This window comes from Corapipo altera, unplaced genomic scaffold (genome assembly GCF_003945725.1).
Source record: "Corapipo altera isolate COAL_440 unplaced genomic scaffold, ASM394572v1 301, whole genome shotgun sequence".
In the NCBI taxonomy this organism is placed as follows: domain Eukaryota; kingdom Metazoa; phylum Chordata; class Aves; order Passeriformes; family Pipridae; genus Corapipo; species Corapipo altera.
In genome coordinates, this window is record NW_020884926.1 from 418,547 (window position 1) to 431,285 (window position 12,739).

General features: G+C 57.1%; 2 protein-coding genes across 4 annotated transcripts in view; one reads left to right on the top strand and one right to left on the bottom strand.

Annotated features, from left to right (window-relative positions):
- The window catches only part of MEGF6 (multiple EGF like domains 6), a 72,253-nt gene extending 67,613 nt beyond the window's left edge, over positions 1–4,640 (top strand). For both annotated transcript variants that reach the window (XM_027658049.1, XM_027658050.1), the window contains 9 exons: positions 603–734; positions 1,041–1,169; positions 1,289–1,417; positions 1,562–1,690; positions 1,869–1,997; positions 2,386–2,514; positions 2,598–2,726; positions 3,226–3,357; positions 3,482–4,640. In XM_027658049.1, coding sequence (XP_027513850.1) covers positions 603–734; positions 1,041–1,169; positions 1,289–1,417; positions 1,562–1,690; positions 1,869–1,997; positions 2,386–2,514; positions 2,598–2,726; positions 3,226–3,357; positions 3,482–3,549 — 1,106 coding nt within the window. In that variant the 3' untranslated portion in view covers positions 3,550–4,640. The remainder of the gene's footprint in view (positions 1–602; positions 735–1,040; positions 1,170–1,288; positions 1,418–1,561; positions 1,691–1,868; positions 1,998–2,385; positions 2,515–2,597; positions 2,727–3,225; positions 3,358–3,481) is intronic.
- A 1,147-nt stretch (positions 4,641–5,787) lies between these two features.
- Positions 5,788–12,739, bottom strand: part of ARHGEF16 (Rho guanine nucleotide exchange factor 16) — a 10,435-nt gene continuing 3,483 nt past the window's right edge. For both annotated transcript variants that reach the window (XM_027658282.1, XM_027658283.1), the window contains exons 5-15: positions 12,537–12,593; positions 11,829–11,989; positions 11,198–11,350; positions 10,684–10,813; positions 9,937–10,011; positions 8,941–9,033; positions 8,430–8,584; positions 7,913–8,092; positions 7,737–7,810; positions 7,217–7,318; positions 5,788–6,806 (exon numbers count right to left, since the gene is read on the bottom strand). In XM_027658282.1, coding sequence (XP_027514083.1) covers positions 6,667–6,806; positions 7,217–7,318; positions 7,737–7,810; positions 7,913–8,092; positions 8,430–8,584; positions 8,941–9,033; positions 9,937–10,011; positions 10,684–10,813; positions 11,198–11,350; positions 11,829–11,989; positions 12,537–12,593 — 1,320 coding nt within the window. In that variant the 3' untranslated portion in view covers positions 5,788–6,666. The remainder of the gene's footprint in view (positions 6,807–7,216; positions 7,319–7,736; positions 7,811–7,912; positions 8,093–8,429; positions 8,585–8,940; positions 9,034–9,936; positions 10,012–10,683; positions 10,814–11,197; positions 11,351–11,828; positions 11,990–12,536; positions 12,594–12,739) is intronic.

Sequence of the window (12,739 nt, forward strand, 5' to 3'; positions counted from 1 at the left end):
CTGGGGATGGCAGGGATCCTCTCACAGCTCTGCTGACAGGCTCTGGGAACGTGACAGGTCAAGCAATTCCTACAGAAAATACAGGGAGGGGAAAAAAGAGCGAGAGCTGTGCCAAGGAGCAACTCCCAGTCTGGCAGCTGGGTGCATGCCTGCGGAATGTTAGCGGGGCAGAGGGAGCCAAGTGGGAAATCAGAGCTGGGTATTTATCCAGAGGATTAGCAGTAAATAAGTATTAAAATGAGCTCCTGTGAGTATGAACAAGTCTGGAAGAGACAGAGGCATGTGAGCACATTCCTTATCCAGAGGACAGGGCTGGATTTGCTGTGTCCGTGTGTGGAGTTTGTGGAAATGCGAGGGCAGGTAGGGCTGGCACAGAAAACACGATCTAATACCTTTAAGTACTTGGTTTTCCTTTCAATCCAAGTCTTTCCTGGAGTCAGGGAAGCTTTTGCATGTGGGTCCCTTTGCTTTTTGGGTGGTAGAGAACTTTTGCTGTCAGAAAAAGCTCCCTAAATCCTGGCTAAAAATAAAAAAAAAAAGAAAAGCCTTGCACAGAGGGTTGGGATAGCTCCTGACCACCTTGGTGCCTCCTCTCCTAACAGCCTGCCTGCCTGGAACCTTCGGAGAGGGCTGTGCTCAGATCTGCCAGTGTTCTGGAGCCACCCAGGAGTGTCACCCGGTCACTGGCGCCTGTGTCTGTGCCCCCGGCTTCCATGGCCCCTCCTGCCAGCTGGGTGAGTCTCTGGTCCCTCTGTGTCCCTTTTGCAGGAAATCCCAGTGCTGTGAGTGATGTATGTGTGTGTGTGTGTGTGAGCTCCTGCAGCTTGTTGAGCCTTCGGTGCTTTGGAGCTGCTCTGTGTGACAGAGAGGATCAGAGCTCCAAGGGCAGTGCCAGCCTGGCACAGACCTGCTCCCGGCAGAGCTCTCTGCCTCCTCTCTGGGGAAGCAGCCGTACCAACACACCTGGTGGGTTTTCCCGGGATGTCTGGACCTTGAGCTGTACTTTTAGACGCAGAGGCCGCTGTTTCTTCTCCCCCCAGAGTGCTCCCCTGGGTGGTACGGCCGTGACTGTGAGAGGCCGTGCCAGTGCAAGAACGGGGCCGGGTGTGACCCTGCCACGGGGATGTGCCACTGCCCGCCCGGCTACATCGGTGCTGACTGCGGCATCGGTGAGTGCTGGAGGGATGGGAGGTGTGGGAGCCTCCTCAGGGGGAGGGGAGCGCTGGGAGCTCTCCCGCTTCCCACCTGCCAGCCCTGCTTTGGCCTGACCAAGGTTTTCCTCCTGCAGGATGTCCCGCTGGCCGCTATGGCCAGGACTGTGCGGGGCTGTGCTCCTGCGGGGCCGGCGCTCCCTGTCACCCTGTCACCGGGGACTGTGTTTGCCCACCCGGCAGAGCTGGGCCCACCTGTGAGCAAGGTAACCCCCAGCCACGGGCTCGTGCCTCAGGACGAGCAGGCACTGCAGGCAGCGGGTTGGGAAAGGTCCTGAGTGGGAACTGATTGCCTTGCCCTGAGATGCTCGTGGTCCCTGTGCCCACTGCCACTACCTCTTGTCCCGCAGGCTGTGAGAAGCACCGGTATGGGGTGGGCTGCCAGCAGACCTGCTCCTGCCACAACGGGGGCCTCTGTGATGCAGCCGATGGCTCCTGTTCGTGTGCACCTGGATGGACAGGGAAATCCTGCGAATTAGGTAAATCTGACCTGGATGCATCATCCTGCACCAACCAGGAACTGCAGAGCTTGCTCTGTCTGTTCCATAGTGGGTCCAGTTTCTGTTTTCCCACCTGTGCCTGTAGTGCCTTATCATGACTCTCTGAAGTGCAGAAGTGGGGCTGCTGAGCAGCTCTGCCGCTCCCTCTCCCCTGCAGAATGCCCGCCGGGAAGGTTCGGTGCCGACTGCCAGCTCCAGTGCCCCTGCCTGCACAACGGCACCTGCGACCCGGGGACGGGGACCTGCCACTGCCCCGCGGGGCACTACGGGCCCCTGTGCGAGCACAGTGAGTGGGACAGTGGGGACACCTTCGGCTTTGGGCAGGGGGTGGTTCCATAAAGCTCATCCGGAGAGCAGGACCGTGGGACACGGGTCTGAGACACCAGTGGGCTCTTCCTTTTCCACTGGAGTTCTCAGCAAACCCCGCTTCTGACCTCTGCACGACCCCGCAGGCACAGCGGTGCCATCCCAAGGCAGCTGGGCACACATGTCCCCACTGCCCAGGGGCACTGGGCACTGAGCAAACACCACAGAGCTGAGTATGGTGCTCTGTGACCTCGGGCGCCTCTCGGGGAGAAAAGCTCACTGCTTCTCTCTGCTGGGCTGCCCGGGGCTCTGCTGCAGCTCGGCTCCGTTCCACCCACCCGCGCTCCAGTGAGCTGTCTCCATCCCAGGTTGTCCCGCGGGTTTCCATGGAGTGGGCTGCCGGCAGCGCTGTGACTGTGAGCACGGGGCCGGCTGTGACCCGGCCAGTGGCCGCTGCCAGTGCCCCGCTGGGCTCCACGGGGAGCGCTGCCACGCAGGTACCACCCACCCACCTCCTGCTCCCCAGGGCACCCCGAGGGGCGAGCCCGAGGGCAGCTGCTCTATCCCTCCTCTCCAACAGGCTGCAGGGAAGGAACATACGGCGAGGGGTGCCAGCGGCTCTGTGACTGTGCTGGGGATGTGCCCTGTGACCCGGCCACGGGGCAGTGCCTGTGCCCACCCGGGAAAACCGGCCCCACGTGTGCTGCAGGTGAGCTGAGCCAGAGAGGGGCAGGGGAGGGAGGGCACCCTGTGAGATGGGGGGGATAGTGAGCTCGAAACTCTGTCTTAAGATGAATGCAAATCCCCTTTTGTTAGAGCTGAGTCCTCATGGAAGGGGTTTTCATTCTGGGGTGTGTCACCTCATGGAGCAAGAGGGCACCTGAACAGCAGTGCTTACCTCTCCAGCCTCTGTTTGTAGCCAGACCTGAGCACAAACACTCCTTCAGCCTCCAGAGCCCTTGTTATTAGATCCAAAGGCTGAGGATGAAACACAGAAGGAACACCTTGTTTTCCTGGAGATACCCTGATGTCCCGTGTCACCACAGCTGACGTGCAGGCTGGCAGGGGGAAGGGCAAAGAGCTCTCAGCCCTGTTCTGCTCCCAGCCTCCCCTGCAAGCTCTGCCTGCTGCATCCCGGGAAAGGTCTGAGCATCCCTGCTTGGCTGCTGCCACAGGCTCAGGCCTGAGCACCTCTGTGCCCTCTGCAGACTGCCGGCCCACCCAGTTCGGCCCTGACTGCCACCTGACCTGCCAGTGTGCCCCCAGCAGCTCCTACTGCAACGCTCGGAACGGGCAGTGCCTCTGCCTGGACGGCCACACGGGACCCACGTGCCGGGAAGGTAAATGCAGGTGCCAGGAGAGCCACTGGCTGTGCCTGGGGGGAATCCCAGTGCAGAACCTGTGGGATGCGGTGCCCGTGCTTGGAGGGGCAGCGAGGACTGACCTGTCCCATTTCCCTTCCAGCCACACAGTCCCTGGCACCCACCAGGTCACCACCACCCCTGGAGGGGCTCTGGCTGGCCAAGCACTAGATCCTGCTCCCGGGATTGCTCCCCCAGTGGGACCAAGCAGCCACCTGAAGAAGCCAATGACCTGTTAAGGAACTCATTTATGAGCTGCATGAGCAGCTTTCATCTCCTCATAGCCCCAGCTGCTGCCTTTGGGGTTGTCTGAGGGAGGCTGAAGCGCCCAGTATAACCAGTTCACTGCGCCAGCACGGGCTGGCCGTGAGGACACGGGTGCCAACACCAGTGCAGGCCTTCAGCCAGAGACCAGAGGGACCAGTTCAGAAGGAATCAGTTCTGGTCGGGGGACAGTGGACTTTGGCAGCTCGTGACACATTGCTGGCCTTCATCTTCTGGGTGCTGGGCTTGGGGAGGGGGCTGAAATTGTGGGCCAAATCAGGTATTTATGCACCAATATTTATGGGAAGCTGGACCACAGCGTTGTCAGGACTGATGGCTGACCATGCCCAGCTCGCCTGGGCTTGGGCCTCCTGTGGGTGTACTGCCTCACTTGAATTATTTTTTTAAATTTGAATTTGCAGTGGTGTTTTACTGTAAAGAACTATTTGCTGTGGGGGAACACATTGGGCTCCTTGCCCACAGTGCAGGCTGTGCTGGAGCCTGTTCATCATGCCAGGAGTTTATCAGCCCATGGAGCTGCCCGTGTCACCTACTCCACCAAAAAGGAAGCTTAAGTGTGGTAATCAAAGATACTGTGTGGAGACAAAGCACTTGCACCACCTGGTCAATGCACCTCCCTATGGGAGTGTCCTCCCCCAGCCTTGGACCCTGAGTTACATTCTAGTCATAGCCAGGGGCTGGGAAGGGGTAGAGGCAGGAAAAGCAGCTGGCTCCTGGCTTGGTGATGGATACGGAGTTATGGCAAGGTGTCAGCTGCCACCTGCAGCAGCAGGGAATGCCACCACTCCAATGCCACCACTCCAGTGCCACTGCTCCAACACCATCACCCTGGCCAGGGCTCCCCCAGCCCCTGAGCCCCTCTGTCTGTTTGCACAAAGGTCTTGGGCAGGGGAAGCCTGAGAGCCAACACTGTCAGAGGAACCCTGGCTCTGCAGAGGGGAGGGACAGCCCTGTCCCATCCCATCCCATCCCACCCCATCCCATCCCATCCCATCCCACCCCACCCCACCCCACCCCATCCCATCTCATCCCATCCCATCCCATCCCATCCCACCCCATCCCATCCCATCCCATCCCATCCCACCCCATCCCCACTGTGGCAGCTGCAGCACAGCCCTGCCCAGGCACTTGGCCTTTAAATTATTCCCACAGGGGCCAACTGAAAATAATAAAATTGTTTCTTTTCCTGATGGAATTTATTTTAATCTGTATATAACTTGTAATTTTGGGCTAATTCCTTTCTTATTTTATTTCTTCCTTAACAGTATTTTTTGCATTAGGGATCATTCTTGTGAAGAAACAATGTTAATATAAGTATGTAGTGAAGGACCAAAATCGTGTTGTTAAGGTTGGATGTTGGATGATGGATAACCACAGAGTAGGAATATTTTGTCCATGTGCCAAAAGCCCCTGATCAGTCCTGCCAGTCGTGCTGCCAATTCTCCAGACAATCACCCCTTGGGTTCCCTTTGCCTTGAAGTGCCCAGGGCGTTGGAGGAAGGTTCTAGTGATGGCCTTGGCTGGTTGGGAACCAGGAGGAGGAGAAAAAACACTCTGCCTCGATGGCCTTGCTCCAGGAGAACATGGAAACAGCCTTAAGTGTGGGGATGGATCCATCCCATCCTGCTCCAGCCTGAAGCTGAGCTGCAGCTCCATGACTCCTGGAAGCTGAGAGCAAACCATGTGTCTGAGCATGAGACCACAGCAACCCTGTACCTGTATTTTTATATAATGTGTTTTTTTCTTGTTCATATTTCTTAATACAAATTGTTTGTTTCCTCTTTTCATGCTCTGTCTCTCTTTTGATCATATCTCCTTTAATTTAGCACTGATGAAAAATGCTTATTTCTCCACAGTTAGGGGAAATAAACAGAAAGTCTGGCTGAGTTTCTATTTGTCTCAGTCAAATAAATACACCTGAAACCTGCTCCAGGTGACAGCAGACTTAGTCAGGGGCTCTGGAGGGTGTTTCCTGAGATGCACATATATATTGGAGAACATGCAGAGGCCACAGTGATGCCACCAGCAGAATGAAGCTTCTTTTTAGGGCTCATATCTGGCTCCTTGGAAGTGACACAGAGCTGTGCTCAGGGTCACCAGTCTGCACTAACAGGGAACACACCGTTCAGTGGGATCCAGGAATTTACTGTTACCCCAATTAATCCTTTAACAGTTTGATCAGAATAGACATTACATCAATGCTGCCCAAAGCTGGCAGTGTGTGGGGCCGTCTCACCCCAAAATTGTAGCTGCCATGTCCCCTGCACGGGGTGAGAGGGGCTGAGCCCGGCCGAGCCCCTGCCAGAGCCCCCTCCCCGCCTTGGGAGGAGGGAAAGGCAGGTGGGAGCTGCAGCACTGCTCCTTGTCAGGCCCCTGCTTCCCCCTCTGGCTGGAGCATCCCATTCCTGGCCCCAGAGCTGACTCCATGGGAACAACTCTGGCATCCAGCAGTTTAGCATCACCTCACCTGTGGAGGTCACGGCTGTGCCAAAGGGACCAAGAATTATAGGGGGGGAAGGAAAAAAATAAAATAGCAGCAGGAGGGAAAACTGGGTCAAGGAATAAGCTGGGCACAGACTTAAGTTGTAAAAGTTCCTGGTTAGGGTGTGCTCTCCCTTGACCCAGCTCTCCCCACGCCGGCTGTGCAGCTGCTGCCAGCGGGCACCGGCCCAGGTGACAGTGGGGATGGGGATGGCAGCGCAGGCACCTCACACAGCCCAGAACAGCCACAGCCTTTTCAGCCTGAGCCAACTCCTCGGCTGCTCCTGGAGCCTGTTCCAGGTCACCAGTGCCAGCGGTGCCGGGAGCGCTCGGGTGCCGGGTCCCCTGTGAAGGAGCCGCTGTCACAGCCGGGACAGAGACCAGTCCTGGGTGATCAGATCTGCCCCCGAGACACACACAGTTCCAGGCAAAAGGTTCTCTGCTCCCTTCTCGCCATGGGCTCAGTGTGCAGAGGTTTGGAGGTCCCTGAGCAGCCCCCAGAGGGTCTCTCCAGCTCTCGGCCTACACGTCGGTCTCGATGCGCAGCCGCTCCATCCGGCGCACGTTGCCCTCCACGGCCGAGCGGCTCGTGATCCGCCGGGCACAGCTCTGGGGGAACCAGCCCCGCTCCCCGTCCCGGAGCCGCTCGCCCCAGCACCAGCCTGGGAGGAGAACAGAGCAGGTGACAGCGATGAGGAAGAACCACAGCACATGGAATGGGGCCGCACCACCCCCTTCCCACAGAGCTGCCAGCTACAAGCATCCGGGGAAAGCTTGGCTGGGGAGGAGGTTTCTGATTCAGTGCCTGTTCTGGGTATGTTTCTCTGACTTCTGAGGTCTCTTCCAGCCACAGCCTCCACACAGGAGTCACCCTTAACGAATGCAGCAGCTGCCCATGGCAGCTCTGTCAGCCCCTGGAGCCCACTGTCACCTGCTGGGACACAGCACCAACTTCCTGAAAACTTCTGCAATTGTTGCAGTCCCAGTTCATGGGGATCACTGGAGGTTCCCCCCGCCCAGCTCTGCCAAGGTCAGCCTGTCCTGGCTGCAGCTCCACGCTCCCAACACTCACCGTCCTCTCCCCCCAGCACCAGGACCACGTCTGCCTGCTGCAGGGAGAGCTCGTCTGCCTCCTTGGCCAGGTAGGCACGGGTGATCTCCACCTGGCTCAGCTCTGTGGAGGACAGGGGACAGCAGGGACCAATGAGAAGGCATGGCCAGCAGCCACAGCCTGGCACGTGTGGCCAGCCCCCTGCTCGGCTGTGACCCCCTGGCTGCCCACCCCAGCACAGCACACTCCCTTCCTGTCCCTGCCCCTTGTCCCTCCCAGCTTGTCAGATCTCCTCTTACAACAGCTGAAGGCATTCCTGGAATTCCACTGTGCCTCCCAGGAAATGTATTTAAGGTTAATTGTGGCTGACAGCTTAATGTGAGGCAACTCCTGAGGAACAAAGCATGGTACCGGAGTTCTCCTCTCCATCAGCACATGTCCTCAGCTCCTTTTCCAGCAGGAGTGGAGAATGAGGCAGAAACCTGTGCCTGCAAGGCTCCAGTGTAACAGGTAATCCTGGCAGAGCCAGGTCAGGTGGTACCTCCTTTGGGAGTGGTGTCAGGCTTCTCCTTCTCTTGGTGCATGAGCGCCGCAATCCACCGGGCCCGGTCACTCCTACCAGAGGGAAAGCCCATATCAGAGAAAGCCTTAGGGACAGCAGCCCTGCTGCCAGCAGCAGCTGGGACATTCCCAGCAGGATCAAGGTTTTCCACTCACAGTTTCTCTGCCGACAGCAAGATCTCCTCCCGCCGGCCCTCGCTGTCCTTCTCCAGCACCACCCGGAGCAGGTGCCCATTGGCCTTCCCAGGAGCAGGGGACGGTGGATCCGCGCTCTCGACCTTCTCCACGGTGACCTGGTCCAGCGTGGCGTAGTTCATCACCGTGTAGTTCTCCTCGCTGTGGCACAGATGGGATCAGTGCCGGAGCCAAGCGGGGTCCGAGCTCCCTCCCGGCTCCCAGCCTGGCAGATGAGGCTCAGCGGCACTGCTGGAGCAGCCACCACAGCCGGGACATGAGCTGATGCCCAGGGTGGGACACGGCTCTGGGCACTTGCACAGAGGCAAAGCCAAGGGCAGCAGGACGGGGCACTTCCCGTCTGGCTGACAAGGGACGCCTCAAAAAGGTCAAACCTGGGAAATCTCGCGCATCTCTCAGGTGTGTGCTGCTCCGGAAACGGAGATTTAATCCCCTAGTCGTTTTCCAGGGAAAGGAAGGGCCCTCCTGTCGGCCTTACCTCTTCTTCTTGGTGATGATCAGGACGTCGTTGAACAGGAAGAGGTAGCAGAGCCGGCCGGCGCCGCGGCGGAAGATTCCCGCCTCCTCCGAGAGCAGCAGGTGCAGCTCCCCCCGCTTCCGCAGCCAGCGGGACACGGAGATCAGCGGGAAGGGCTGAAACAGGGCCAGGAGAAGGCTGACTTACTGCCCTTGTCACCAGCAGCTGGCAAAATCAAGCCAAGAACTGAACCTGCAGTGGCCCTGGGGTCACACCACATGTTTTTAAGCATCTTTTCCAAAGAAATTCCCAGGAGCCACCCGGGAAGCAGAGCAGCCATGCAGCCTGCTCCAGCACAGCCCCTGAACTGCAGCAGCAGGTGACAATGTCGTGGCTTTTCTACAGCCCTTCAGAGAGCTGCCTGCATCCAACAGTCCAGTCAAGGCTTCCAGAAGGATTCCCAGGACAGGCCTGACCCGCCTGAACAGCACACCCCAAAGGACTTCCTGCCACCACTTCCATAAGAGCTCACCTTCTTCTTCCCAAATTCCAGCTGTTTCTGCAGCGTGTACATCTGCTCCGTCCTCTCCATAGCCCGAGCTCCCTCGTTACAGCTCTTGACCAGCTGGGAAGAGAAAAACATCACAAGGGAAGTGGAGAAAGGTTGGATGCTGAGCCCATCCATCTGCTGCATCAGTCCCAGTGCTGCTGGTCAAGGGTCATGGCCTGCCCCCCTTCCCTGAGCAGGAGAGACAGCCAAATCCTGGCACAGGCTTCAAGCCAGGTTTGGGAAAAGGCAGTGGGATGCTCTCCAGGAGAGAGAGATGCCACATGTACTCTGCCTGGAGAAGGACTAAAGTGAACCTGCACCAAAATAAAGCTTCACCAAGGAGTAACATGAAGAGCAAGAATCAATCATCTGAGGAGAGGAGGTAAAGGCAGGAGGAGGGACCAGACAGAGGGGAGGACATCGCTCGGATGTGTGAGTGAGACAGACCAGGAGCAGCAGGAGCACACTGCCAAGGGCTGGGCTTCTAGGGGACAGAAGTGGCACACTGGTGGCCACAATCTCTGTGGCCCATTGCCCTCTGTGCCTGACCATCGGATGGGAAAGCAGAGGAAGACGAGATCCAGGAGCACAGAGAGCTCATGGCTCACAACTGCCACTGCTCCTGCGCTCCACACTTGGCTCTGCTTCACTCACTGCCCTCGGTGAGCAGGGGTCGGTCTGCTGGCACCTCGAGGCATCTTCCAAGAGGAGGAGATTCACGGAGATGATGACACCAAAGAGAAGGACAAAGGTGGGCCAAAGAGAAAAGAAGAAAAGAGGACAAGGAAGAGGAAAAAGCAATATCAGGTGAAAAAGGTGAGAAGGGAGAAGAGGTGTCCATCCAGCAGCTGTTTGGAGCAGAGGAGACTCAAGTGAACCGATGCTGGGAGGAGATCGAGAGGCTGGAATGTCAGGGTTGGAGCAGCACGCTGGAAGGCTGTGCTGGCAGGAGGAGAGGTGGAGATGTGGCAGCCTCACCTTGCTGATGGCCTTCAGAGCCCGGGTGGCAGCTCCGTACGCTGCAGTGTGTGCGTTTGTTTGCTGACGGACCGTCTGGAATTCCAAGACAAGGCGCTTTAGTGACATTGCCCCACAGGGAATGGCACACCAGCCACTTCCCTGGGATTTCAGGGTCTGACACGGGCTCGAGCCGTTCCTGAAGGTCGGCCTGGCAGCAGGACAGGCACGTGGCCAGAGCGAGGTTTAACAGTGCTGGGAGCTGTGACCCTGGTTCCTGCTGGGGCTTTCATGCCTGGTAAGTGCCTGACTGGCACCCCAGCAGCCCCCTGGCCCTCACCCCTGCAGCCACCACAGGCTGGGAGCAGTTACTGGATATCCTATTCCAACAGCTTTGCCATTTAAAGCAGATTTCCATGAAGAATGCAAGACCTGCTTTCCCTTCTGGGGCTGCCCGACCACTCAACAAACAGGACACTTGTGCCACCCTGCCCTGGAACCCAGATATGGCACAAAGAACTGCAGGTTACTCAGGTGGGTGGCACCAAGACATGAACTGTTATTCTCAGAGCTTTAGGCTGCACATCTGAGACCCCTGAGAAAGAGATCACTCTGGATCTAAATCTGAATACAGGCTCAGCATCCTGGCCTCAGCTCCCAAAGGGATGGAAGTCCAAGCAGAGGCCGTCCCGGGCTCCACAAACCAAAGAAGGGAGTAACAGTGACCTCTTCAGAGGAAAAAAGCAATGCCACCATGTGACTACTTACATCTAAGAGCAGAGGAAGCCGTGTTACCCTCTGCATAGGGAGAATGAGAAATGAGATCATTGGCAGGCCTCCACACTCTGGTTTCCTTTCAATTTGTTTCAGGGTCTCTTTAAATAAGGGGTTTGTGGTTCTGGAACAGGACAAGAAAGCTCCATTAACTCTCTTCTTCCATAATCAAGATTTTCCAGCAGCTCTCCATGCAGAGTGGCCACGGCACTGCCTCCGGTGCTTGCTGTCACTCTGCTGGGCTCAGAGCACCCAGCTGGGTGGAAGAGGGACCAATTCCTCAGTGGGTGGTGGAAGAGCCCCCAAAGATAAATGGTGAGTCCACTGAAAGCTGGTAAAGCCACAGATGTACCAACTGTGGACTCAGACTTGACCTGTAGCACCAGCAGGATCTGAACAGTCTCCACACGTGTCCCTAATGCACCTCATGAGTTATCGACCTTTGCAGTCCCTGAAGCCCAGAGCCCCTGGGAGGCAATCCCTTGGCCAGCCCAAGCCCTGTACTCACAGCAGCTTATCCAGTGTCCTCTGCTGATAGACTTCATTGGAGCAGTAACTGATGTAGGGGTTGAAGTGGTTCGAGGCGTGTTCTTCCACTATGTCACTGATGTCAGGGATCAGGAGGTTTTCCTGGTGCCGCTTCTCTAAGTCTTCAAAGAAGCTGAGGAGAGAAATTAAACAACCTCACTACATGACTCCTTAGGGCCAGACAAACTGGGTGTTCCCCCTGCAGCTTTTGCCCAGTTTTCCCAGTGGGAGATGGGGCCCTGATCCCTTCTGGCAGGTCAGCTCCAGCAGCTGAGACACCCACACCTTCCCCAGCCACAGGCGCTTCCTCTGTTCCTGCACAGGGTCCCTCCTCCATTTCAGCTCTCCATGAGGATTGGTTTCTGCCCCACTGGGAAGCTGCAAGGCCTCAACGCCCCCGCAGCCATTCCCAGGGCTGCTGCATCCTCCTCCTGCTGCTCTGCCACACGGACACAGCTCTCCCAGCCCTCACTCCCAAAGTGTTTGCTCCCCAGCTCCCAGGGAGCACCTTCAACAGCACAGGGGATGGTTGTTTTTACATGACAAATAAAGGGAGCTCAGAGATCCCCCCAGGCCTGCCTGGTCCCGGCCCCTGCCGTGCCCCCACTTGCCTCGTGCTGACCGTCAGGATGTCCCCGATGTTGGAGAAGAGGTGGTGATGCTCCGTCTGCGTCATCGTCTCCTTCAGCTCCTCCGAGCGCATGAAGTGGCCCACCAGGACACTCAGGCTGTGCATGTAGGAGTACTCAGAAGTGATGATCTCAAACATTGCCTGGACAGGGCAGGGCAGGGAAGATGCAACGGCACAAACTGACTGAGCAAAGCCGGGAATTAAAACCTGCTAAATCTCATTTACGTTCAGTTGGCACAAAGCCACTGGAAATGACTTGGCTCCAACAGTTCGGTGTGTTCCTTGTGTCACCTCATGCATGGCCTGGCCAACACCAATAACCTCAGTGTGTTTTAGGATGATACTCAAGTCATTGATAAGCCACAGCTTATTACACTGACAAAATTAACAATTAATAATAAAAATTAATGAAAAAATTAACAATGACTTAAGATGTTTTCCCTTCCAGTGGCTGTTTTCCCTTCCAGTGGCTATTTCCCATCAGCATCCTCTGGAGCTCCCTCTTTCCCCAGCAAACCCTTCCAGCACTACCTGATCCCAGAGCAGTTGGAAGCAGCAGCAGCACCACGAACTGAGCTGAACTCGAGCTGAGCCCAGCCCTGCTCAGAGCTGACCCCTGACACAGGCACAGTCCCACAGCCTGTGGTGTCTATGCTGCCCTGCCGGGCACGTCCCAGGCTCCTCTCACCTCCTGCCTCTTGCGCTCCTCGGGGCATATCCTCTGCAGAATGCCTGCTTCCAGAACCTGCGGGAGAGAGGCTGGGATGAGCAGGAATGATGGTCCTTGCACGCCCTCTAGTGTGGTCCGGGGCTCTGCCAGCCACCCCATTGCACAACCGCCCAGCACACCATCACATACCCCCCCACACACCATCACACACCATCACATAC